Source organism: Bactrocera oleae, chromosome 4 (assembly GCF_042242935.1).
Source record: "Bactrocera oleae isolate idBacOlea1 chromosome 4, idBacOlea1, whole genome shotgun sequence".
In the NCBI taxonomy this organism is placed as follows: Eukaryota; Metazoa; Arthropoda; class Insecta; order Diptera; family Tephritidae; genus Bactrocera; species Bactrocera oleae.
Window position 1 is genome coordinate 64875297 of NC_091538.1, and position 27699 is coordinate 64902995.

The following is a 27699-nucleotide window of genomic DNA, read 5'->3' on the forward strand; positions in this document are numbered from 1 at the left end:
GAAATCGCTCGATTTGCGATATAACCAATTACAAACGTTGGACGGTGAATTTCTAACCACATGCAAAGAAGGAGTGCATGGTGTGATGTTGTGTTCGAGCGATAGTCCAAATAAATTTTAAATGGCTTAATAAAAGAAATACCTCTTGTTACATTATAGATTATAGAGTACGTTTTTTTTTCAAATGTTTAACTTGATTTTTATTATATTGATATTTGTTAAAGATATTTTGAGACATTTTAACGACCAATAAGGTCAAATATGGTCATTCTAGAACTTAGACCTATATATATATATATATATATACAAGTATATACAAGTATATATATATGTATGTTCACCTAAGGTTTCGTTGTAATAATCAAGATATATACATATATGAAAATAATCAGGATGACAAGATGACTAGATTTTTTTGATATCAGTCAGTAAGTACGTCCGCATATGAAGCCGACAACTTTAATACGCTATACACACTCCACATATTCGTTTTAAATTTTCACATTATTGATTTTAAGACGTTCTATATGCCTTCCTTAGTTATTTGTCTACTGAATCCTACTTAAAAGTTCATTTTAATACAATTCTAGAAATGTCCTTTAATTTTTTTTGTCTTAATACTCATAATGAGTGACTATTACTTATATAAGTACGCAATGTTAATAAAATGCAAATTTAATATTCTTTATATGGTTATCAGTTCGATATGAAGGAAAGATAACAAATCACTGATAAAAAACCAATAAACTATTAAACACCGAAAGAAAATACTCATATAGACGGGTATCAGCTCCTGCGAGATAATCAAATAATCGTGTGTACATAATATTTAATATCGCCGATTTTCTAGTCTTAGTTCAGTATTAAACAGTTACGCGACCGGACAATGTCATCAGCTGACAACAAAAATGCGCCTGTTAAACCTAAACTTGCTACACAAGCAATGAAAGTGAATAAAAGTGCCAAAGAGAAGCCGAAGAAATGGTAAGATTTGAGTATAGATATGTATTATATTAATGACTAACACACTCATAATTAATCGCGATTTCTCATGACAGCTGCTTGAAATCGCACTTTCTGAGTGATAGTTGCATACAGGTCACCGCCTGGCTGCTCTTAACCGCCGGATTGTGCATAATAGCGAGCACCATTTATGTAGGGATTCTGATGCAAACAAATCGCGATAGATATCATGATTTCAATTACACTCATGAATTTGATTACGTAACTGAGTACACTGACGCGAATGTGGAGACAACAACAGAGAGTTTTAACAAAAGTATCAGGTAGGTTTTAAGCAAATTTACATACTCGTATATATCGCAACATAAAGCTTTGGTACGCTTATATCAAAAAGTAGGCAATAAACTAATAAAAAAAAAAACAGTTATCCCAGATCTATTGTTCTACTGATGTCGGATAGTGTGGAAGACAGGAATGGATGTAGAGAGATAAATTGCAGGATCACTTGTATGGACGCACAACGTTTTTACGATATGCTTTATGCGTCTTCCTCGGTAAGAATTAGTACTAAAATGTAAAAAAGAAAAATTAAAATGGTTAACTTTCAATGAAGTCAATGCTATACAATAGCAGTCACAGGTACTTTTCTTTTAGCATAAAAGTTAAATCCGATCTGAAAAACTTCTTTATACCGTTGCTTTGGGTAATAACGACTCAACTCGTGAGCTTGGTCGTTTATATAACATACCTATATACATATTCTTTAACTTAATATACCCTATTTAGGGTATACAAATATAATAAGTGAATAGAATCACAGAGGATTCAGTAGCTTTTATCGCCTACTTTTAGGCGCCAACATATCAATTCCATAACTTTGATATTGAAATTATAATATTATCTATAACAATATCTACAATAGATTGTAGCGACGATTCACGCTTTAATTTAACGATAGACATAGGATGTGATAAACCAGTAAAACTTTTATGACAAAATATGATATACAGTTATATTATTTTATGGAAAAAAGATCGCCACAATCGGCTAAATTGATTTTGTAATAGCTAAAAACGGAAGAAGACTTGTGTCAGTAATATAGGGAAATAATAATTTTCGAGAAAAGTGGTAAAATCGACAAAAATAATAGGTATATAGCTAGAGAGAGATAGAAAGAGGTTTAATATCCCGAACCTGGAAATCTTTGATAGCGATACAAATTATGTTTTAGAAAAAGTTTTGAAAATCATCCAACCTTATTTGGCCTTAACGATATAATCGACTCGAGCGTAGAAGAGGTTAGCCTTAATATTATCGTTCTGATTTACTAATTCCTACATTGTAAATCACTTTTGACTAAAAACCCCGTCAAGAATACCATAGCGAGAAGCGAGAGCGGGATAAACCCCTTTTAAGACTTCACCGATTATTCGTTGAATTTTATCAAACCTAAAAAGCAAAATGCTAGTTCAACTCAAAATGTAGAAGAAGCATGCTTTCATATACTTGATATAAAGTGATTGATTCACCTTAATTTTTTGAACGCTTCTGTCTCCATATTAATAATAGATCACTTCGTAATAGCGGTACTTAGTAATAGTTTTACACCGAAGCGTTGCAACGTACTGACTTTTTATGCTGATAAGAGACAAACTTAAAATCTTGAATAATCTTAAAACATATTAGAAAGGTGTACCTAGCATAGCCCAACGTTTTCCAGATTGTCCAAAAAAAATTATAGACATATATATATTTAGTAATTGTAATAACAAATAATTTGCAGTTTTTGGTATTTTAGCATCATTATTATATTATAAGCACAAATTACATACCTAACGCTGTTGTTACTCACTAAAAGGCTACCAGTTGTACCGTTATCGATGTGCTACTAATCAGAGAGCAGAGTTTTGTAAATGGAGTTTTACTCAATTCCTGGATTGATTGCAACAGGCCCATCTATGAGTTAGTGGTGAGTGACAGCAACATAACACGCATTAGAAGTGGTGCCTTCAATTCACCGCTCTTCGTGGACACATACCTCTTGGAGTTAAGTAACCTTCGATTGACTAGAGTTGGTAGTGGTACTTTACTGGGTTTGCGCTCGCTGCGTTACCTAATCATCGACACACCACTTGCCGAGATAAATCGCGCTTTCTTCCAGCCAGTGCAATCGACACTAATGCATTTACGCATGAATTGCGGTCTAACCATATTGCCAGTGGCTATATTCGGTGTGAGTACATTGGGGAAATTGGAATATGCCGACCTAAGCAAAAATTTCTTTTACGGGCCACTAACGCGACAAATGTTTCGGGCCACGCCCAATTTGCGTTATCTACATATGACGCATTCAAAAGTCACTGCTATTGCCGCGGATGCATTTGACGACCTGAGTGGTGTGCTAGAGGTGCTTGACCTTTCGGAAAATTTAATCACCACTATTTCAAGCACTGCGCTAAAACCGTTATTGTTTGGTTCAAAGCGCACGCTGATCAGTTTAGCGCACAACAGGTGGGATTGTGTGTGCGAATTGCTTGAATTCGCTAAAATCTATCAGATATACCGTAAGGAATTTTTAAGCACTATCTTTTGTCAGTCTCCTCAACTTCAACATGGCAAGCCATTAAATGAATTGCTTTTTAAAGATGATAATTGTATGCTGAATGAAAGCAACGAGATTTACGAACCCCTAGTCACCACAATTTATAATAGGTTGACCAGCACTGCAACAAAACCCACTAGACCAACTACAACAACTCTAAGAGCATTATCTACGACCACACAAAAACCCGTCACATCTACCCTAATCAACACCACAATGGCAACTTCAAACGCCAGTAGCAGCGAGATGTTGTCACCTATAGATAGTGATGGCTCCAGTAGTCGTTCCAGTGCAGAGGATTTAAGTATAATACAATTGCGTTGCTTGCACATTTTGACAAATAGAAACCTAAGGGAAGCGGTATCTGAATCGGCGGTAGCTAAACGCTCAATTGATATAGCAGCTATATCGTCGGAATCTAAAAGCTTATACGAACTTAATCAATCCAGCTCAAGCGAAGACATTGAAGCAAATACAGTAGTCGAACTGGAGCAAAGCCTATCCGTAGTACCTACTGTAGCGTGGTTTCCAAGCAGTACTACTTCGAAAAATGCTGTAATAACGAATACAACAAAATTACTGAACAATCGCGGATACCACAATCCATCGATGGCTTATTATAAATTTGAGGTACCCACATATAATTTTGAGTTGACTTTGTTGGCGGATAATTCAGTGCAAGTTTTGATAAACGATTACAATGGTCAACCGGAAATCAATATGATATGGTTTAGCCGCCAGAAAGAAATGGATAATATTAAGAATGCCCATGATGCAGCACAAAATATCGATTATCAATGCGAGATGTATCAGGAGCCATATTTATTGGTTAACGAACTTAGTGAGAACACTACTTATACGTTTTGCATGTTAGAAATACCGCAAATTACGATTTCGCCATTCAATTGCCTGCCATTGTATGTGCCGAGTTTGATAATGGAGCCAGATAACACTTGGATTACTCAGGAGGATAAACAATTCACTTTGGGCATGTTGACATTGATTTTCACACTCTCGGCATTGTTTGGTGGAATCATTGCCTATTTCGGCATCAAAACATATCCAGAATTGTTGGAGGGATCGAAAAATGTTTTGGTTGTTAAGCGTTCGGAACAGGAGTCCGAATACTTGCAGAGTATGGGTTCCATTAAAAAGGAACCGCTTAGTAGGCGATCAACGAGAAAGTAAGTATGATATACAAGTATAAGCCAAATATTATCACTTTTGAACTTTAAGAAACACAATTCGCTAATTAAAAAAAAAGGTATATATATTTATATATTTTTAAATTCCACTTTCTACGCAAAAACTTTATCTGCAAAATTCTTTGCTTACAGGCACACACTATCAGCTTCGGAAATGCCACCAATGTCCTTGCCACCACCACCGCCATTCAGCGTATCGAATTACAATTTGGAGCGTTTATCGAGTATCAAATCGTCTTCAACATTGTTTGAGAGTTTCTTCGGTTCGCCACCATTTTCCGTTGTGGACGATCAATACGAATTGCCCAAACAATATAGTCGATGTTTCGAGGAGGAGCGTTGCGTGCCCAATCCATATGCCATGAGCCCATGTTCGCCACCACCTTTACCAAAGCGGAATCCGAGCATTACCTCAACAAATCGTGTCTCCAAAAATAACTAGTTTTTCTGAAATTATACAGTAACTCAATGTGAATGTTGCTCATATGATATAAAAAAGAACTATTCATTTCAAATACATGAAAATTAATTGAATTGTAATCTATATAAATATATATATCCCTGTTGTTGTCATGCAACTTTTGAAACAAGTTTCTCTTCGTCTTTCAATATTAAAAGCTATAGTAGTCTGATCTGAATAATTTCTTCGAAGATTGTAGCGAAGCTTTGAAAGGAGAGGGCTAAGAAAAGGTATCCAAAATTTCAGATCGAAATCTCAAAAGCTGAGATACTAGTTCGCGTATATACAGACGGATATGGATTAATCGACTGGGATCGTCGCGCTGATCATACCTTTATTGGGTCTTCGACACCTTATGGGTTTTACAAACATCGTTTCAAAACCATCAAAACCGTACTCAGGGTCTACAAATCATTAGTAGAATAAAATCCATTGGAAAAGAAAGATAAAATAACAAAGATGAAACAAAAAAATATTTATGTATGATGTGAGGGCAGGAAGAGGAAAGGGAGGGTCGTGGTTGAATCTTTAACGGACGGTCGTATAGTATTGCTTAGTGTCTACATGGTGGCTTCAATTTCAGCAGCCGAATCGATAGTCGTTTATTTTTGGAAGAACTGTAGAAAGTCACGGGATCTATCAGATGAATTCAAAAAAACGTACGTCGTCGCACGGAAGCGCAACTGAATATTTAGTCCTAGGCCCACCACTAGTTCCAAAATGTGATTTCATTATACAATCCTCTCACCTGTCTGAGTTTATACTGGCAATAAGAAAAGCTCTTTGCCATGAAAAAATAGTTTCAGAAATATGTAAATTTCGTAAGAAATCAACTTTTTCAATATTTTTGAATACCTCAGAAAGATTTTCACTTTTAACATATATCTACATACATAAACATATTTTTTCTAAAAATTTTAACTGAGAAACTAGGAACGAAATGGTATGTTGGTTACCAAAAAATACGTAATATTACTTATAAAAACCAAGAAATTATCTTTTTTAACCAGGCGGCGCAGGACCCAATCGACGTATTCCCCGACAGTTGGATTCAAATCGGTGGACTGTTGCCGGTATCAAGCCATCCTGAGACAAAAATGCGCAGACGACCGAAGCCAAAACTTAACCGTAGACAGCGTTCGGTAGCGTCTAAAACGATGGTAAAAACAGCTATTAAAACACTAATGCGTAATCCACGTGCTGGCGTCTCATTTATGGCAATCAGAAAATATATTGAAGAAAATTATTACCAGAATTCCTTTTCGCATGCGAACAAGCGATTTTCCTTCGTCAAGCGTTACATTAGGAATTCGCTCGAGAAGGGTGAACTTATACGTACGAAAGGCACTGGCGTGTCCGGTTCATTTCGTTTACCGTTCACGAAGCGTATTCTTAAGAAAAAATCAAACAACAAAAAGGGAAATATCAATAAACGAAAACGTAATATCAGGAACGCCAAAGATATTCGTAGAAAAGTTAGAAAACAATTGAAAGAGATGGAAATGAATGGTAGATCACGTGACGGTCAATTCAGCGGCGAAAACGCAGTTGATGCAACTCTTTGTAACATCAAGGATCCGAAGCAGCCAATAGACAATGTTATGAGTAAACTGAATGTCACTTGAAAGGTAACCCATCGCCGATCTAATTATAACCGCAATTAAGACATCAAGACCTCGGCGATTTAAAAAATAATATATGTATGTATGTATATTTTTTATAAAAATGAACCACTTTCTCTGCGTGAGTTTTTTTCAATTATATTATGCTATTATACAATACAAATGTTCACAACAGTTTTTTGGCTAATACTTAATGATAGAACAATGTGGAGGCTAGTTGTAAAGATCTTACAAAAAACAAGGAAAATAACTTCGGTTGTACCGAAGCTATATAAAATACTCTTCATAAATACTAAAGTTTTCCATGGAAGAACTTTATTTTAAACGCTGAGTTTGTATGACATATGTGCTTTAGTATCGGTGATGTTATCGTTACCTAGGACAAGAATCCAAACCAAATTTCTTGCAAGATATTCTCTCAAATAAAAACTATTGTATATACAAGAATTTGATTTTGATCATTTTGTATGGAGGCTATATACTATAGTGATTAAACGAGCAGCTTTTGGGAGAACGTGTGAAAAATTTCAGGTCAATATCTCAAATACTGGCTAACTAGTTTGCGTATATACAAACAGACAGACGGACACGTGAGGATGGCTAAATCGACCCAGCTCGTCATGCTGATCATTTGCATACATATATATGTATATTTCACAGGGTCTCCGACACTTCCTGCTGGGGTTACAAACTTCGTGGCAAACATAATATTCCCTATTCAGGGTAATAAAATCACTGTTTTAAGTTTTTTCTGATTTTATAGATGAAACTGTTATATATATATACTCGTATATTTCACTTAAACAGCTATAAGAATATACCTAGATATATATAATGACTGTTTATTTTTTATTATATAAAGAAGTCAGATAACGGCATAGCCTTTTTAAGCCCCTAATTACAAACCTGTTAGAAACACGTAAGTTAAGCTCTGTTCTCTTTCAATAAAGGTGAGTCGTTCGTAAAATCATATTGAATACCTACAGCGCTGTATTATCTGTATATGCCCATACCGATCGATAGACTCGAACCCTTTCTCTCTCAATCACCATAAGCTCTCTGAACACATGTTTTTAGCGAATTTTCATTGTAGGAAAAATTTAATAAAATAAATAATTTGTGTTTGTTGGGTTACGGACGATAAGAACAAGTGTTTTGTGTATGTATGTATATAGATATTTTTGGTATATGTGTGTATATAGGTGTTTTGGTCGTTGGCACAGTCTGTCGCTTCAGCTATTTGCGGCTGTAGCTCGAAAATAATCTAAGCTATACACGCCTGTGAATATTCTATTTTTATTACAAACATATGTACACAAATAAATATGCTTCGAAATCGACTAGATTATTGCCTCAAGTACTCATTCACTTAAAAGTACATGAACATAAAACTTATCATGCTTAGGTATATGCTTTGCCTCAAGCATATATAATATATGTGCGCATACGGCAGATAAACATATACATTCCTAAAATGTTTTATGTATTAATGAGTCGCGTGAATTTCATCGCGTGCCAGAAGTATGTACGTATGAATATGCTCAGATTTTACTTATTCTAGGCGTCTTTTTATACCTCATATAACACATAGGTGATGTGTGACTTCTCTTGAATAGGTGAAAAGTATTTTGATGTTTGACAGAATATTGATGAAAAGTGTTTTGGTCCCGAGAATTATGCATATTTAATGAATTTCGTTCTCAGATTAAAAATATTAAAAACAGATGTATCTAAATTTTACTTTGTTATTCAGCTGAACTATCATGAGTCTTGGTCTTATTCCACAAAGAGAGTGTTTTACCAGCTTAGAACTGCATGCGGAAGTTATAAAAGCCACTTTTATTTTTCAAAAATACACTTGAAAAGTTTAGTTTGATAACCAAATGATTATTTTAGATTCATATGTATGTATAAACATATTTATGTAATAAAAGTAAGAGAGTATTTTTCCTCCGGCTTTTAGTATGTTTTGTTCTTGGATGATAAGTGACCCTTAACCGACCCTGTTCTTACAACTAATTTATAAGATTTCTAATAATTAAGAAAAAATGAGCTCACTCTAACACTTCTACGCAACTCAAAATTCCATACATATATCTAACACATACTCATATACTTAACATTTTCTATATGTCCTTATCCACCTTTTTATTTATTATTTTAATCTTCTAAAAATTTAATTATATTCAATAGTTGCAGTTTTTGTAATTATAAATTTTATAAACAATAGATATGGAAAGTTTCTTGAACAAACATTCAAACACTCTTCTTAATTAACATTCACACATTCGTTCACACAATCTTCGCGTAAATCATAAGTGTGACCACCTACGACATTACAACCACTCTCTTGCCACACCTCACACGCATTTTGTTCGGCATTGTAGTAGAAACCACTGATGAGCATATCGCAAAGGCCCTGACCCCGTGGATGAGGTTGTAAGCAGTGTGCTAAATATAGGATAAAACAATAACAGTAAATATTTTTGTAGGATTATATAAGAAACCAACCCGGTCTTTCGGCCACACTGCAGCAGCTGAGAGCGCAAATAATCAAAGCTGCGCATAAAATGACTTTTGTTATCATTTCTGGATATTTTCTGAAAAGTTTTGCGTGTTTAAGTTACTAATATTTTGAATTTTTTCAGCATTAAAGTTACTGTTCCGACCACCAGTAGCGCTTATTAACAACTGAGGCAAAATTAATTGCTACTCAACCGTGAAAGCGAAAATAAGCAATGAAATGTGATATTTGTTTATAAAAATTATCAACTGTTGGCGAGGCCATTGATAACAAAATAATATAGCAAAGATAAAACGAAAGATACATATGTGGTTGTGCACCCCGGTTAATTAACCAGATCTGGTTTTGTAAAGGGTGTTATATGCTTTTTATAACAGATCAAATAAACATGTCTACAAGTGAGGCTACAATAAATTTAAATTAAGGCGAAAATGAGGTACTATTTGATATGCAGCGACAACTGCAAGCCTTCTGCTGTCTAAATAACTGTGCCCATAAGAATATGTCTATTGTAATATTTGACAGATGCTGCTTGTCGTCTGCCGTCTTCATTGTCTTTAATACATTTAAAATCATTCCGGTAAAATTAAACATGTGATTAGAAACACTAATAACAACTTTTCATCTTTGACAGTGGCTTTCGGCTTTTGACGATTACCATGTATGTATTTTGACAAATTTGAAAGCATTCCAAATAAAATGGAAGTGGAGCAAGTAAGAGCGAGCAAAGACAAATCACTTAAGTGAATTTAATTTATACTAAAGGAAATATAGGACTCTGAAGTTGTATTTCGCATAAAATGGAGCAAGTAAGAGCGAGCTAAGACAGATAACATTTTCATTCACACCATTACAAGTTTCAGATTTCAAGCATCAAGGATTTCTAAAGTGAACTTTCTAAAGAAAATATGCGACGCTGAAGTTGTACTTTGCATAAAAGATTTACAATCAAATGCTCGCTAAAGCAGAAAAATACTTTTAAACATTGTTTTTTTTTTTACTTTCTTTTTAAACTGTTAAACTTATAGTCTTTAATTTATGAGTAGTTTCAAGTAAATTTATTTCACTGCATTTAAGTGACTTGGTTTTTATAAAATTCAAAAATTCAAAGCTGTCAACATTTTGATTAATCGGCGCAGAGTGTTTGCCAATTTCAATACATAACAGTAAAGTGGTCAAATGTTTTATTTAGAAACTGCTATGAGCTAGCACTAATGAGACATCCAGCAAAATAGTATTATGATAAGTAAATTAGAAAAACACAAGTTAAAAACAAATTGAAAAAAACTTAAATGAGAGCAGAATATATTGACGTATGAAAATGCTTAAACGTTTTGAATAACAAATTGGCATGTCAGCACGTTTTGCCAAGAATTCTATCAACACAGAGACAGTGCAATATCTCTACTTGTGCCTACATTAGTTTTAATGAGTAGTTTGTGGAGGGGTTTTTGCAGGAGACAATTAGTTATTATTTATGGTATTGTAAGTAATCTTAGCTTTTTTGGTTTGTAGGCAAAACGAATGCGATCAGCGCAAAATTCAAAATAAAAATTTTTTGGGTAAAAATTAGGGTCCATTTTAAAAACACGGTCATTTACAATCAATTTACATGGAGCATCTATGCCTTGTGATCTTTTGCGTTTTATTTTCTGAATACACCAATAAATTTACTTTTGGACTCTTGGATTTGTCGTCAGTAAATTTAAAATTTTTCTAATACCTTAGGTGAGACCGACTAGTGTGGATCCTCCTTGCATCATTTGCATGCTTGATAGTGAGTCAATTTGTGGATGCTTTTTAGTCAAGAATATATTATCGCTACATTAATCGGAGACGTCTTACGCTTTGTAAACCCTTTACTTGCATTATATATTGACTCTATATTCCATTCTTAATTGCTTTATTAACTTATAGCAATAAAAATAGTTTCTCGTTAATCTTTTAATATTATTACAGTTCCAGTTCTACTACTTTTCCCCCGTTTTATAACTATTCCAGTTGTTAACCTTTTTTTTTTTTGACTATCAAGATTAATAGTATAAAACTCCTTTATTGAAAAATAAAATTATCCGAATATGACCAACTGTACTTCGTTATAGTGCTTCCAAATTTTTTTAACAAATATAAATCTTATAACCCTCTTACTACGTGGTTATTAAGTTCAAACGCTGAACACCGACTAGATATAATATGTAGTCTCGACATAGCGCTTTTCGCTAGTGTCAACTTATACATATACACTTCACTAACATAAATTAATATTTAAGAAAATTGTTAAAATATTTAAGTTTGATTTCAATGTCAGCACTTGACGAATTTACCAAAGTGCAGAATTCTCTTTCATTCTATGTCTATGTGTATGATTTTTCCGTTTTTGCAAATATAGTCGATTGCCTATAAAAATTTCTAGTAGCTTTCGCTTCGTACTTTAGGCAGTAAAACAAACACACACACACACACAAAATTATTTGACTACATAGAAATTTTATATATTGCTCCAACACCATACCTAACTAATTAATAGATACCACTAAAACCACAAAATTATTCAGAAAATATCGTAAAGGTTAGCCATTGTTCGGTATATGAAAGAAATTTTCGAATTTTTAAAATTCAAAATTAAAATTGCACTTGACCGATCGCAGAGGCAGAGATCGCTAACGGATGCCCAGTAACCCAGAGACCCAGAAATGCATAAAAACGAGCAGTCAATATATTGCAAAAACCCATGCAGACACGTTCGTTTATATAAATGCCAACGCATTTATTGTATCAGTTCGTTGGTCTGCCTAATTTTAGAACACAACTAGATGTATGTACCGTTGGCTTGATCTGCTGTGTACATTGCACTTTTGGCAGCAGAAGCCCTCTAATTTGCAACGTAGTCTTATCTTCGCTATGCTCAGGCGTTCTAGTAGTTTATATATACTTATATACTAGGCTATGTACAACTATGACAGTTGTTTCTTGTTTTCTAGCTGTTGTTCATAGTTTGTAGTCTTTTTCAAAATACCTTCACATTATTTAAGAAACTTCTTGCTTTTGTTTATTATTTTGTTTAACGCGTTCTTGGCAATGCCTACGAGTGAAAATAAAACTGAATTTAAGAAGAAGGCAGCTTTTTTTTACAATCAGCATATATTTTTTCTTGTCTATGTTTCTGCTAAATATATATAGGTATAGTAAATATATGTATAGTAATTACTATGGCGGACGGAAAGTTCTTTAGCTAAAAACCAGGTTATCGTGTAGTAGCGCTTATTCTACATAAAAAACGTAAACTGCGGAGTATATTTATATATATATTTCTTCACTCGAAGATTTTTGAAACTTTAGTGTTCGCTTTTCAAAATGAATTAACTTAATAACTTCCGCACCCTTTTGATATAAACTTATTGGTTTCTCACCGGCACTTTGAGTCCGTATTTCCGAAAGCGTATCTATGGTAGCTGCGCTGATAACTCATCTATCACCTGAACCCTTAAAATCTTTCAGATTCAAAAGAAAAAAAATGTTCTATTTGTACATTTCATTCATTAGAGTATTTTTTGCTTTTTCGTTGTGCTCGTACAGTTCGTGTAATTGTTTGCTGACAATCGTCACTCATTAAATCAACGGAATTTTCAAATGTGTGGGTGTTGAAATATATTTAAATGTTTTTCATCTTTCAAACGAAAATTATTCAAACTTATTCAACGCAGATTTTCCCACAGCTAATGGAACTAATGTTTAGGCATAAATTAAGAGAAGTACTTACATCAACAATAATCATATTTGTGTGATAGTTGAGATTATAGGGATATAAATTGTCATGAACAAATTTGTGAATTATTACCGTATCTGCCACTGAAGTAATACTTACATAAATACATATACAAACTATAACCTAATTTTAAATTTACACACTTAAAGGGTAGGTCTGTTTCATTATTTCAAAAAAAAACAAAAAAGTTATATAATTTGAGATAAAATACAATTAGACATCTAAAACTAGAATAGTGCGGTAAAATAATTTTCGCGCTGCCTTACTCAAAACATACTTTTTCAAAGAGGACAACGATGTTATTTAAACACGTATTCATTTGAAATTTTGACAGTACCTTCGCAGTAATTTAATTTTTTTTTGTTATTATTGCCATGTTTATACCCAGAACAGGGTAAATTAAGTTTTCCACGAAGTTTGTAACACCAAGAAGAAAATGCCAGAAGCCCTATAAAATATATAATACATAAATCATAAGCATGATGAGCTGAGCCGATTTAGCCATGTCCGTCTACCTGTCCCTCAGTTTTTTGAGATATCGATGGACTAGTGGACTTGCATCCATCCTTTTTAAACCTGGAAGCTGCTAATTTGTTAAAATGAATATCGATATAGGACCACTATAACATATAGCTGACATACAAACTGAGCGATCGAAATAAAGTACTTGCATGGAAAAATGTTTAATTTAAGGATATATCTTTACCAAATTTGGCATGGAATTGACCGATCAAAATCATATTCCTGTAAGAAGTATTTTGTATTTGTGAGTGGTATATAGCTTCGATACAACCGAATTTAACTTTTTTTGTTTTTTTTTTTTTTAGAAAATTTACTACGACTAATTTTTTCGGTCAAAATTTAAAGTTTTTTACAAGTCCACCTAGACTTTACTAGAAAGTCTTACGTAGACTAAGATTGCGTTTTTTATTTTGTTTCAAATAGCACGAGCTCCTAGTGTCAGCGTCGTTCATCCAGGTCTTCTTAAAAAATGTGATTCCGAATATTAACCGAGTAGCCGCGATTTTGCGCTAAAAAAAACTCAAACCAAATTTTATACACTGTATTTTAGTGTTGTTTAATAAAGTCTGAAAGAGAGAAATTCGATTCCATTTTTATAACACCCAGAATAAAGGATCGAAGTTAAGTCTTTTTTAGACTTGCTAACACTTTAAATTAAATATTCGCATTTGTTTCCTTGTCTATGAAGAGTTTCAAAATTAATATATTGAAATCAAACAAGGTGTAACGCTTTGGCGCGAGAATCAACCCTACGATATAACCTAACCTAAATACTATATATTTCATTTTACATCGATGTCGCTGTCAAGGTAATGTGTTCAATATGTATAGAACTTTTCACATTGGAAATGATTGCCGAAAATGTAGACCTCCAAAGTAAATAAACAAAGAATAAATGTTGTAAATGGGCCAGCATATGTTAAAATAAATAAGAATAACAAAAATATTATATATATTTGACTGCATCAATATTGCAAAAGAGAGATTAAAAGTCAGCAAACTTTGTGTTTAAACGCCTGCATGGAAGAATCCAGAAGAACCACAAACAAAAAGTTACATCTTTGGAATATCGCAAGTTGTTACCAGAACTTTTTGGAGACCAGAAAAAGCGCCTATGTAATATACATGTCTTTATACCAGAGTATTTCTTTGGACGTAACAATAATAATGTGCGACAAAATACAAATATTTTGATAAAATTAGTTAAATTACTCTACTTTTTAAACACAGCTGATAGTTCAGGAACAAACCTATGGGTAAATTAATTTATAGTTTTAAAAATATATACATTTTATTTTTCGATCTTTTTAAACGCTTGTATCAAACTCAAAACAATCCTGCACTACCTATAACACGTAATATACATATGGTATTTCATATAATGCTCGCCTTTATTTTGTGTAGTAAATCTTAGGAAATATTAGACTTCTTAGCATTTGTGCAAAAAATTTGTATTGAAATTTATAATTATATTTTTCAACAGCAACCTCTTATATACACATATTTATGTACATATATTTTTACACGTGTACTTTCGTTTTTACTTTCTTCCATATACCTACTTTCAAATATATATGCATACGTACATAGAACTATACCAATATTGATGTATAATGTATTATATATGCATACCATATATTATATATATTTTTTCTACATACTAATTTGTTGTAGTTTTTTGCGGTTTCTAGCTTCCGTTAAATAAATTTATTGCTCTTGTAAACACTTTGAGTTAATTTGTGTTTTTTTTTTCCCCAGATATTTATACCGCCAAATAATTTGTATTGTTACTGTTGTTATTGTCGGAGCTTAGCCAAAATGAACGATATTTTAATGAGATTTATAGTAGATTTCCAAAAGAAAACATTTCAAATGTCAGACACGGCAATCCGATCAGCGGCAGGCAGTGGCATCGGCCACCAGCCAGCAGGCCAGCAGGCAACCTGGCAGTATGGCAAATAATATACACACATACATACGCACACATAGAAATGTATAGCTGACTAAAGATGAGGGGGGTAGCATTAGTGACTGCCGGTCTAAACATGAATTTAGTGGGTGAAATTGTGGTTGTTGGCTTTTCTTAAACATATGTACAAATATGTATGTATGCATGTGTGTGCGTCTAACTGTGCTTTGACGTGGACAATTGTCTTAATGCCTCCATCGTCCAGTTCAGTTTTGTCACTGAGTCAAAACGGGAAGAATTCAAATTCATTCACGCCAAATACCGAGCGTCCATCACACGCGCCATTTCTCCTGTCGCTGACACAAGTGAAAGCCAAATCCAACGTCGCTTCAGAAGATCCATTGCAATTTATACTAAATAAATATTAATTTTGTGATAGTATAAGCGAAGGCGTTGTCGCATTTAATTTCATTCCTTGCATTTGCGCGTTTGCGGTTTCCAGTGTACGTGTGCGTGTGTGTGTTTATTGCATTTGATCGCCAATAAGTGCCTGACAAGTGCATTTAAAGTGTAACACTTCATTTCGTTTACAGAAGAGAAGCAAATAAAACAAAATCAACACAATGGGCAACTCAACAATGGTAAAGATCAATATATGGCTATACATATGTATAAAGTTATATTATATTTTTGAAAATTAAGAAATGATCTTCAAATTGAAACTTGTAACAGCAAAGTAATTATTTAGTTTAGGGTAAATTTCAAACTTGGTTTTTTTTAGAAGTTTTTAGAAAATAATTTGTTTTCGATTTCCGGGTTGTTGGAATATATACAAGTACTTGATCAGGCTTATGATCTAATTTGTGTTTGAGATTCCATAAGATTTAAGCCGACTACGAAAAGTGGAGGGTTTGGTATCGTGCTCGGGATCTAACATACTCAACACGCTCGTATAGACCACTAACAATCGCCATTGTGCAGTGGAGTGCTGCCGCTACTATTGCTATCTAATTCGTGAATAAATTATTTTAACCATAATGAAGGTTATATATATTTATAGTTATTATATTTCAAACATTTGTTGTTATCACCGTTATAAATAAGCAAAAATCTCTCTCCACTGAATTAAAAACCAAATACCGAGTATTTAAAAGCATTTCAGTTACAGCTTCTTTTACAACATCCCGTCATATGGGCGGTCTCATAATTTCAGAAAATCAATCCTACCTTACTCAGCCCTTCCAACAAAATGAACATTTTTTTTTTGCACAAAATCAGTTGTTTGTTATATCGAAAATGTCCACAATAATATTTGGAAATTTTGAATTTATACCGACGGCAGACCCATGCTTTGCTTGTTATCGGTACTTTGTGTAACTAAAAGGGTCCACACGTTAGTATTATTATTCCATAGTATTTGAAATATCAACTGAATTTTGAAAACGTTGAAGTAAAGTTCTCTCGATGAACACAACTAGCTAATCAAACGCCTCTCAATATGCTGAAGCCTAGAGAAAAAGATTCAGTTGAGTCAGGATTTGAATTACGCCTTCGTTACTAATGAGTACTACAAGTTAGAAGATATTGCGCTCGAAAAACGGCATGGACGTCGCTGTCGTGATTTTTTTGTTGTAAGAAACGGTTGAGCAGAGATCTTAAAAGACATTTTAGCAAAGTATATCAGATTTATTTTCTCTGTCCGTTTTTAAACTAGAAAATTTAACTGTGACGACAGAGTGGGACACACATTTATGAACTGTGACCATAACAGGAGTGGTTGAAAGTCGTTCTTTTCCAGCGTAAAAAGTGTATGAAAAATGGAATTAATCGTTGACTCAATTAGATTCGAAATTCCGTGAATATTAAATATTCTCACTCTTCAATCATTAAAATGCATCATTTAGATCATGTAATTGACAGTTATAGGTGTGGCTCTTCAAGAAAATAATGTTAAATAATTATTATCTTCTTTTAAAAGCTGAATATACATTTTTGTCGGTTTTACTTCTTTCCGCACGCTTTACTTGCCAACAAAATACCTGTTGATTTCGATTTGGCACCTTTATTCACAAAATCACCCAAATATTAAAAAAAATTTTTATATCAGCGGCAACAGACATGATCACGTATGTATGAATAAAAACTCCTGTAGTCATATGAGATATAATTTAATTTGAGATTTGTATAGGTATAAGTAGATGTTCGTAATATAGTTGTCGCCTTTTCCGAGGTTCGAGGCCACGCGATGAAGGGTGCCTTAGACACATTATAAGTGTTTTCAGCAGAAAGCAGCAATAATTCAATTCAAAATGCAATTTTGTCGAGCGTCAACAAATATGCAAACAAGATTTTCTCACAATTTATATATATATATATATGCATAAGTATGCATGAATCTGTATACATATATAACTAATGTTGTGTGTAAAGACAGTTTTACCTAGACCATAGGCAGCTGACAAACACCTCAAACGAGTAGCCATTAAGAGCAGCCATTAAGAGCAGCTACAAAGTATATGCTTTTTAATATTTTTAAAAGTTTTTATATATATATGTAATGTTTGTATGTGTATGCATGTACTAGTATGCGTGCGTATGTGCAATTTCACAGGTGAATGTATTCAAATGCATTTGTCGGCAAACCACAGCAAAAAACAAGAAACAACTATAAATTGCTGCACAATTTATAAATATAAACATATATGAGCGATTTTTAAAATTAAACGCTTTGAAAAGATTAATTAATTTAAAATATGTTTTCAATGCAATTTTCAATATGCTAAAGACACCTCCCATTGTCCACAAAATTCAAGCATCGTTGCTAATGTGCGGTAAAAATGCAATGTGGCGTGATCACATATGAACATACACATATAATCGTATGTACTTGTATGTGCATACATACATATAACTATACAAATTTGCATGGGCGAGGCACTTAGATATTTAAGAAAGCATTGTTAGTACACATGTTTGCAAAAATTTATGTTGTAGAATTTATTTTCTAAATAAAATTCTATCCTACAGAGCTATATTCGGATCTATATAAATATATGTATGTATGCATATGCATTCGTTGCACGTTACCTTAAGGCTTATTGCAACAACTTTCCTCATATGATGCATTCGACACCGAGCGCATACAAACACTTGCAGGCCTCAAGTGGGTGCAAAGCATTTTATACATATTTATGTATGTATTTTTAATGTCGACATATATACGAGTAAATATGTTTTTAAATACTACAAGTATGTATGTGTACGCATCAGTGCATGTGGCATGTCGCGTCAATTCACTGTTGCGGCAATAAATTTCTAAATATTGCCATTACATATTAGATGGGCATTGCTTGGGCAGCTTAAGAGCCTACTCTGCGGCGCGTGTTGAATGGAACGAAGAACTCTACATATGTATAATTCGCTTTGACATTTACATGGCGCAAATAAATGCGATTCGAGGCGATTTCCAAGGCGCGAATTATGCGTTGAATTGGTGAAAATTCAGTCGGCAGATCTCAGCAGGTGAGGGTAAAAAATGTTTTTGATCCAACGCGTGATTTATTGGCTTTTGCTGAAGTTTGTGGTAAGCTTCTACTTCAAAATGGGAAGAAAGTCTTCATGTCATGCGATTAATTCTGGAGGCCTATAAGGTTTTCACCTACCTCCAAAGAGATATTGAACTTTAAAGAAATACTTAGCAAGCCCAGGTGCATTTCTGTGTACTTAAAAATTAAATGAATTTTTAACATTTTTATAACGCCCTTCTGTGGCTATGTCAGAGTATATTTTTACTATAAATATCGAGGCGCATAAAATTAATTTTTTTTTTTGGTAGTTTCTTTACTATTTTAATTACTTTTTTTTAACATCCGCTAACAGTTAAGCAATATGGTAGCGCCTCTATGACTTCCAAAGAGAGAGTCGATTTTCTGTAATAACCATAAACTCTAAGATGTCTGGGACAACTTCAGAACAAAATTCTTCTTTTTCGCTGAAATTCCTTCTCACTTAATTCGGCTTGAAATCTACATAATAAGCTTGATGCCTTAAAATGTTCAATTAATCACAGTGTCAGATGTATAAAGGCGTACGTTTTCCACTTCATTCTAAAGAATTTTTCTCTAGTTTTGCACGGGGTATGAAATTTGCGAAAAATTGCATTATTTGGCACAAAAGAAATTCTGAGTGCCACTCATATGTGGCAGCGGTGTCTGCTATACCCTGCAACATGCGAATTTTGCATTTTTTCTCAAGCCCCTCTACACTTCCCCGATACACATACAATACATATGTACATATATGCAACGCGCCCTCTGAGAGTGCGTTGACAGCGGCCATTGTAGCCGTTGTCCTATTGCAACTGCTAATGTGCCGTTTACCGCGTTTTGGTCTGCTCAGTCGCAATCGTTGTCGTCGTCGTCGTGGTCGTGGTCGTGGTGTCGTCCTCACACATTTCGCTCCCAGCCGCCAACCGCCAGCCTTTAGCCTGGCCCATGCCGGGCGAGGTTGTGCGACATTAGGCTGGGCCAAGCGGTCATTAGTCGCAAATTATTAACATTATAATGTATTGCATCCAACGCAACGGCAGGAGGCGGTGTATTTTTGGCGTTCAGGTGTAAGCGCGTTGGCGGCAGCAACCACTATGTACTACCACCACTAACTGCTGCACTATAAAACAGCTATATAATAATTTTGAAAAAAAAGCAGCTACTACAACAACAACTTCAATCGCTCTTCTGCTGCTGCTTGGTGTGTCTTCCACACCAACAACATCAATTTGCATAGCATTTAGCGATTTAGCGTTTAGTTGGTTCCAAAGAAAGCGCCGCAAATAACACCCAACCACAAACGCCCCACGATCGGAGCGCCACATTGCCAAACGTACGCGCATCCAACGCAAACACGCTCCGCGCCACAATACTACTTGTACAAGTTTGCAATCACAATTTATTGCATTGTCCTTAGCGAGTTGTCACTGTTGTAGCCGCTGTTGTGTGTCTTGTCGTGCGGTGTCGTGTTCCCACGTCTTGTGTCGTCTCGTGTGGTCCTTATTTGTGAATTTATCTTCAATTTCACACGCTTGTTTTTTATTTAATTGAGAAGGCAGCAACATGAGTGTGAGTATCCTGGCAGGATATACCAAAGTACTGCGAAGAACATATTAGGCAAATAAATAATCTTTTAAACTTTAGTGAACCAAAAATATTTGTTTAAATAATAAAATTTTAAAATAATATTTTTTATGCAAAAAAAATTGAAATGTAAAATATCTTTAGCAAACCATTAATTTTCGTTTATAGTCAATTATTCATTTTTCGAATTAGTCGTCAGTAATAATCGTTAAAATTTACAACTCAAGCACTTAGCTAATTTTGAGAATTTGTTTTAGTGCGAAATTTTTTGAAACATTTATATTATGCACCTACTACATGAAAATTTTCACAAAAAAATTTGTATGCTTTAAATTGTGCAATAAAAGTTTTTGTGGTACAAATTCTCCAAAAAGATAATGTAAAGAGTGGAGAATATACGAAAAATTATAATACAATAGACGTTTTTAGCTATACACTTTTTATTCATAATAACGATTACCAGGTCGCAGCTAATTATCATAAATCTGAACAATCATTTGTGTACATTCTACGCTGTAGAATACCGATTTAGTCGATCCACCTGAAGCCAAAATTTATTACTTTAAATTATTTCCGTGGAATATTTGATTACTTACATAGAGAGTTATATTGTCATTTTATATATTTGGAAGGAACCCGCGAACTTCTTATTCAAAATTTACGTTTAAGAAGTAAGCCACAAATGGTAACAGCTCAAATTTTTTGTATTGAAATTAAGATACGCTTATATGTTCTAAATATAAACTGAATAGAGCTATAGGGCTTATTTATCGACATATTTCAACTGAAGCGTCATCTACCGGCCCATTTGGTTTTTGACTGCAAGTTATGCTAATAATTTTATGCGTCTCAGTATTGTGCGGAGATCTATACAGTATATAAATACTATAAATATCATGAAACCTTTATTTTTGTGTGAGATTACAAGTAGTTCCATATTGAGAGGATTAAAAGTGATAATAAAAGTGGGGACTTCATTGTAAAGATATAATAATTTAAAACTCAAACACGAAATTTACACAATTTGTATATAATTATCGAAAATCGAAAGACCTGTTGTAAGAAATTTTTAATTAGAAAAACCCAACATTGCAATAGTCCCTGCAAATATTTTAATTAAATATGTTTCACTGTTTTCTTGAAGGATATAGGAAAGAGGAAACATTTGTCAAAAGGTTTACAAAAAACGCAACAGCAAGTTTAGTAGATTTATTATCACAAATAACATTTCAAAGTAAAATTTATGCAAAATTTTAATAGTCCCTCTATCAGGAGCACATGGTGATATAGATAGGACATAATGGAGTGAGGCAATTTTAGTCCCTGTGCTTTCACAATGTGCCTCTACCTATCTCTAACTGCCTACTTACTGAAGATTTTCAAGTAGTTTTTTTATTGAATCTGTAATTACATGATTGCCTTAGTATAATGGTCAGAGGTATGCTTTGCAGAAATTGAGATCGGTCCCAGCTGGAGACTGGAAGAAAACATTTTTGTTTAATATTACAAGTATTGTAGTATTCGCCCCTTAGAAGCAATCACAAACTTATAAGTAAGATCCAGCCACGTAAAGCTTCTCATAAATGACATCATCCTAAAATGTATAGGTCGCTTCATTTATCAAATAAGATTAGGGCGCGCATCTCAAGCACTGATAAAGCGGAACAGTTATATATATTCCTATATATTTTATTTAATATTTAAGAAAAAAGTTGTTATCCCATAACGAACAAGCAAAGTTAAATACCAAAAATATTTTCCTTCCAATAAGATGAAAACTTTTTTTTTTTTGCATTTCACTTGAAAATAAACCTTATATAGTTTCGATTGTGTTTCAAGCACACATGCAGCCACTCTACTAAAAAAATTATATGGAATTACTATCGAAAAGTACAAGATAGTGTCTATTTATTTGTTCACAATCGTGTTAACTCTTCATCGAAACCTGCAAAAACTGATTATTTACTCATCAAAAATTTACAATTTAACGACAATGCCGTACTTAGTTTTTATAGTAAACTTTTTAAATATTTACTTATCCCCATTGCAATCACCTCTAATCATTCCAAAACTAATAAAATATAATTTTCTTTATTTCAGGACGAACTCTCCAAAGACCAGATCGAGCGTAAGTATCGCCCTTGTGTAGCTGAGAAGTCCACATAGACATGTACTTTACATAGACACCACTCCCGCCGCAGTCATAATGTTAAGCCATAGCTTTAAGCATTTCAAAATATCAACACCTGTTTAAAAAAGTGCAGTCAATTCAAAAGACATAGCATAATTTCAAATACCCACACATTGCATGGCCTCGACTGTTTTGTTTGTCAAACGCTATTTTATTATGCTGGTGCGCTGGCGCCGCGCTTTTGAATCGCGATAATGGCAAACAAGTAGCGCATAATCTTAAAGTGACTGACAAAACTGCCAACACACGCGATCATTGCAATATTCAATATTTCCGCCTAGGTTGCACGAGGTGGGTTGGCAGTAAACAGTCACCGACACCGCATGACGTTTGCCACATGCCACAAAATGTGTCAGTAAACGCCTACGCACGTGATTAGAAAATTTTTATGATGAAAGCTCAACCGAAAGTGCGCTCTCACAAAAGCATAGGCAAAGCCAATATTGGAAAGGAAAATATAAATGTATTTGTACTCTGTTTATTGGTGGCTCCATGCTGCGTTTGCATAGAAAAAAAACAAATTTACATGCAAATATGGTACTTAGCGATTGTTGAGAAGTAGTTCGGGGTTTGATACATACGTTTAACTAGTTGCAAATGCAATGTGTGCATTATTTGTTTAGGCATTGCGTGTCTCATTTTGCATACATACATACACATGTACATATTATATATTATATTATATAAACAGCTTTACAGCCAGCAAAAGTAGACTTTCAAATTTATGTCATAGCATTAAGCTTTTAGTTCTCGCCCCAATGAATATGTTAAGACAACATTATACAGCTGATGGTCATAGCCTATAGAGCTACCTAAATCATTATAATTATGTTATAGAATTTCTTAAAGGAAATTTATAGACATAATATGCACAAAGTTAATGCTTTTATTTGTTGAAAGTATTATTTGAATATATATGTATGTTAGGTATAATTGTTTTTCTTTCGCTTCCTACTACTTTTTCTGTTTTGGGAAAGCTTGAAAAATATGGAGTGTTTTTTAAATATGGAATTTTCTAGAGGAATAACTGCCGAAACAGATGTTTCTGTCGTCAAAATATTATATCAATGATCTCTGTCATAGATTTCAGCCCGATTCAGCCTTACTGTTAAACCAGCTGTCAAAATCAGAGCATATATCTGATATATATATGGTAGTATATACATATACTCAGTATATTTTAGAAAATCATCATGTTAGGACATTCACCAGAACAACCTCTAAAATCATGGAATTTTATTATCTCCGTGCGGCATATCCAATATTTATATTTTTACCCTCAAATCATATTCAGCACTGATACACATTTCTTCGCTCATTATAAAAATCGCCATTATCGAAATGCGAATCATCCCGAAACGACTTTTTAGGCTCTCTTGCAGTGATAAAAGATTACTCTCAGGTGTGAGTTGATTCCCGATGCCACATCAAAATTATATAATGTTCATCGTCAATAATAAGAAGATAGGTCTCATAGTCCTCCATGCCAATATCAATCGGCTAAAGATGTGGCAACAAGCCATATCTAGGTATGTGATATTTCATTTCAAGGAATCGACCGATTAATTAATTACCTCCCAAGGTCATGTAATTTGACTCCGTTATAGAGTTACATTTGTAAACTACGTCAAGGGCTTAGGCTTAATTGGAAACCAACATCAAGAGGTAAAGTCGGTTATACTTGAAAAAGTGGTACAAACGGGATCGTCTCCATAAGGCAAGGTCCCGGTGCCCAATTATCGGAAATTCTGTTCAAATAGAAAAGACCATGAAATTTTCGAAATAAAATATTTCTTTCTGTATTAGTTAAAATACGTTTTGAAGACTTCAGCAAAAAATTGCGCATTGCAACTAATCTCCTATTTTATTGGCTCGAAAATTTGTTACTGAGATTTAATAGTAGGTTTCGAAAAATCGTCAATAAATCATTAGATATTAAAACCGATCTGGATATTAAGTACAAGTTATAGGCACTACTTTTACGTTTAGCTGTACTATCACGCTATTAGATTATATCCAATTCGGATACAAACACACATATGTAGATAAGGGTTTTATGAAACATATTGGTACATTCTTTGTGTTAGAAAGGATCTTAAGAATTTAACTTAGTTTTAAAACAAAACATCTCTCATCTCTCAGTGCTTCCTCCACAGCCTTTAGCTATTCCATACTATACTTAAACCACCTACAATATCTTCCCACAGTCTTGCGAAATGCGTTCAACGCATTCGATGCCGAAAAGAATGGATACATCAACACCACCATGGTGGGCACCATTCTAAGCATGTTGGGCCATCAATTGGACGATGCTATGTTGGCTGAAATTATCGCCGAAGTCGATGAGGATGGTTCGGGACAAATTGAGTTCGAAGAATTCACCACATTGGCGGCGCGTTTCCTCGTTGAGGAGGACGCCGAAGCGATGCAAGCCGAACTAAAAGAGGCATTCCGTTTGTACGATAAGGAGGGTAACGGTTACATCACCACCGGTGTGCTGCGCGAAATTCTCCGTGAATTGGACGATAAATTGACCAATGACGATTTGGACATGATGATTGAGGAAATCGATTCTGATGGCTCAGGAACGGTTGATTTCGATGGTGAGTTGACAACGAATACGAATGGCAATTTATAGTTTGTCTTTCGATAATGAGTTGAGAATTTATTAAAAAATAAAATTTTTATTCTTGCTTTAGAATTCATGGAGGTCATGACCGGCGAGTAAGCGGTAAATACTACGCAGACGTTGTACCATTTATATGGTCGCAAATCTTTACCTACGGAATATGTAGTATTTTACAAAAACAAAAATGCCAACTACTTGTACAATGGAACAACACATTGACACACAAACACACTCTCGTCAACATAATTATTATTAATCTTTGTTACAATTTTTGTTAAAATATTCAAAATATATATATATATTAAAATCAACAAAAGAAAAGCAACCATTTAAAATCAAGTCCATTTAAGTTATTGTTTAATAAAACAAGTACATATATATACAATACAACTTAACTGTTTCGTCCTTATATTATAGAAAAATTGTTTATTATATTAAAGTTTTCGTCCAAACAATCAAACCAACTTTGTATGTACACATTGCATACTAAGTCAAGGGCTTGTGATTCAACACCCAATTTTCACATAAGTCATGTACATGAATAAAAGTAACATGCATGCATTATAAATACAAACATTTTTATTGTTTTTATTTTACAATTTAATCGTTTTTATTAATGAAAATAAAATTATTAAAAATATTTAATCAACTGCGTAGTCGCATTGTCTGCGCACAATTGCTTACTGTGTTGTGCGCCATGCGATGTATAACTCTGACGCGGGTTAACAAGTTTATAAACAGTTATTGTTAAATAAATAAATTTATAAAATTATATATATTAATCAAATTAAAGTTAAATTAAATATAAATTTAATTTTTACGCAATGCTCGTTGTAATTGAACCAAACAAGAAAGAAAGTCTATTAAGTTTAAACTAAGTTTTACAACAACGCGTATATATATTTACGTATATGCATTTTAATACATACTTCTACATTTATGTAAACAAAAAAATTGTTCATTCAAAAAAGTTGCAAAATTATTGTTAAATAATTTGTTTTTCTGTTTAATTGTTATTGTTGTTATATAAAAGAAAATATTAGCCATTGTTCAATTGTTCGTGAAATTTTATTATTATTATTATTATTATTATTATTACATTTACTATCATATTATGCAATATGTATGTATATGCCAATACACTTAGAGGAAATATATACATATGAATGAAGTAAATACTCATGTAAAAACACATTTACTACAAAACATACACTTAAATCGCAAGGATATGCCGTTATTGATACAAAAGTTTCCTATAAAACACTTTTTTTTTTATTAATTTAAGCTTTAAACTACACGTCATTTAATGAAAACATACTTGACTTCAAAATTTTCAAATAAAACCACAAAAAAAGCAAATTTACAAAAATTAAATCGAAAAAAAAGTAAAACAATTTCAATTACCACGAATTACAACAAAAAAGCAACAAACAACAATTGTTTTATAAACAAATAAAAGCTGTAAACAAAATAAGCGCAGCTTATAAATGAAACAACAAAACCAATGAACCATGAATGTCAACAGCAACAACGAATTTTAGAAACATAAAAACAAAGTTAAAAAACTAAATTCAAATTTACACAAGTGAAAAGATAAAAAAAACATTTCACAAAATAATAATGAAAATTGTACAATATGTATTCACTGGCTGTTTTGGGAATTCAGTTTATTTCGAACTCAAAAGAATGGTTACAAAAATGAAGTAAATAAATGCGATTTTAAATAAAATCTGGTAAAACTAAAATTGTAAGTGCTTTGGCACCTAATTGTTTGATTTTTGAAACCTGCATGAGAAAAATGGATATTAATATGATCGAAGCTAAGATTCCAGAAGAAATATAGAAAATATATGACGTGAAAGCTGTCATTAGACGAAGCTTTCATGTAAACGTATATATTTTTGGAGCTCACACATTCAGTATCTTTCCAGAGATAGTGCTAATCCAAAACCGTACTTTCCAAAAATTTTCGCAGAAGCCGAAGTGTGTCTATATGTTTCATTTTTAAGAATTGGTCATACATTACTTTTCATCAAAAATAATGAAAGCTAATGGCAGGAATTTTTTTCAAGATAATAATAATATTATGTAATACGGATAAAATATCTCTTATGAGAATTTCATTGAGTGGCCTGCTCTGAACAATTTGTTCGGAGATTGCACCGTGGCCTTAC

The 27699-nt window shown here is 33.4% G+C and overlaps 3 protein-coding genes and 2 long non-coding RNA genes across 8 annotated transcripts in view; 4 read left to right on the plus strand and 1 right to left on the minus strand.

Moving 5' to 3' along the window:
* The window catches only part of LOC138856874 (uncharacterized), an 89270-nt gene that overhangs the window by 56110 nt on the left and 5461 nt on the right, over window positions 1-27699 (minus strand). The window contains exon 1 of one of the 2 annotated variants that reach the window (XR_011395859.1): window positions 12787-12872. The exons of the other annotated variant lie outside the window; for it this stretch is intronic. This is a non-coding gene — a long non-coding RNA (uncharacterized lncRNA). Of the gene's footprint in view, window positions 1-12786; window positions 12873-27699 lie in introns of those variants that run through there. 2 annotated transcript variants of the gene reach the window in all.
* LOC106627220 (uncharacterized) lies at window positions 883-5223 on the plus strand. Its single transcript, XM_036369977.2, has 5 exons — window positions 883-984; window positions 1059-1286; window positions 1388-1517; window positions 2822-4749; window positions 4903-5223. Exons 1-5 carry the CDS (start codon window positions 887-889, stop codon window positions 5210-5212), a joined length of 2694 nt encoding a protein of 897 aa, XP_036225870.2. The 5' UTR covers window positions 883-886; the 3' UTR covers window positions 5213-5223.
* LOC106627276 (histone H1A, sperm) lies at window positions 6060-7029 on the plus strand. Its single transcript, XM_014247341.3, has 2 exons — window positions 6060-6173; window positions 6241-7029. Exons 1-2 carry the CDS (start codon window positions 6171-6173, stop codon window positions 6853-6855), a joined length of 618 nt encoding a protein of 205 aa, XP_014102816.2. The 5' UTR covers window positions 6060-6170; the 3' UTR covers window positions 6856-7029.
* On the plus strand, window positions 9345-11022 carry LOC138856969 (uncharacterized). Of its 2 annotated transcripts, none has more exons than XR_011395941.1 (3): window positions 9345-9812; window positions 9902-10185; window positions 10240-11022. It is a non-coding gene; the product is annotated as an uncharacterized lncRNA (long non-coding RNA). The 2 variants fall into 2 exon arrangements; XR_011395942.1 differs by lacking the exon at window positions 9345-9812 and having other exon boundaries at window positions 9819-9956; window positions 10011-10185.
* TpnC41C (Troponin C at 41C) lies at window positions 15915-27270 on the plus strand. Of its 2 annotated transcripts, none has more exons than XM_014247280.3 (4): window positions 15915-16214; window positions 22806-22833; window positions 25104-25499; window positions 25596-27270. In XM_014247280.3, exons 1-4 carry the CDS (start codon window positions 16197-16199, stop codon window positions 25622-25624), a joined length of 471 nt encoding a protein of 156 aa, XP_014102755.1. In that variant the 5' UTR covers window positions 15915-16196; the 3' UTR covers window positions 25625-27270. The 2 variants fall into 2 exon arrangements, with proteins under 2 accessions (XP_014102755.1, XP_014102756.1); XM_014247281.3 differs by lacking the exon at window positions 15915-16214 and adding an exon at window positions 19964-20690.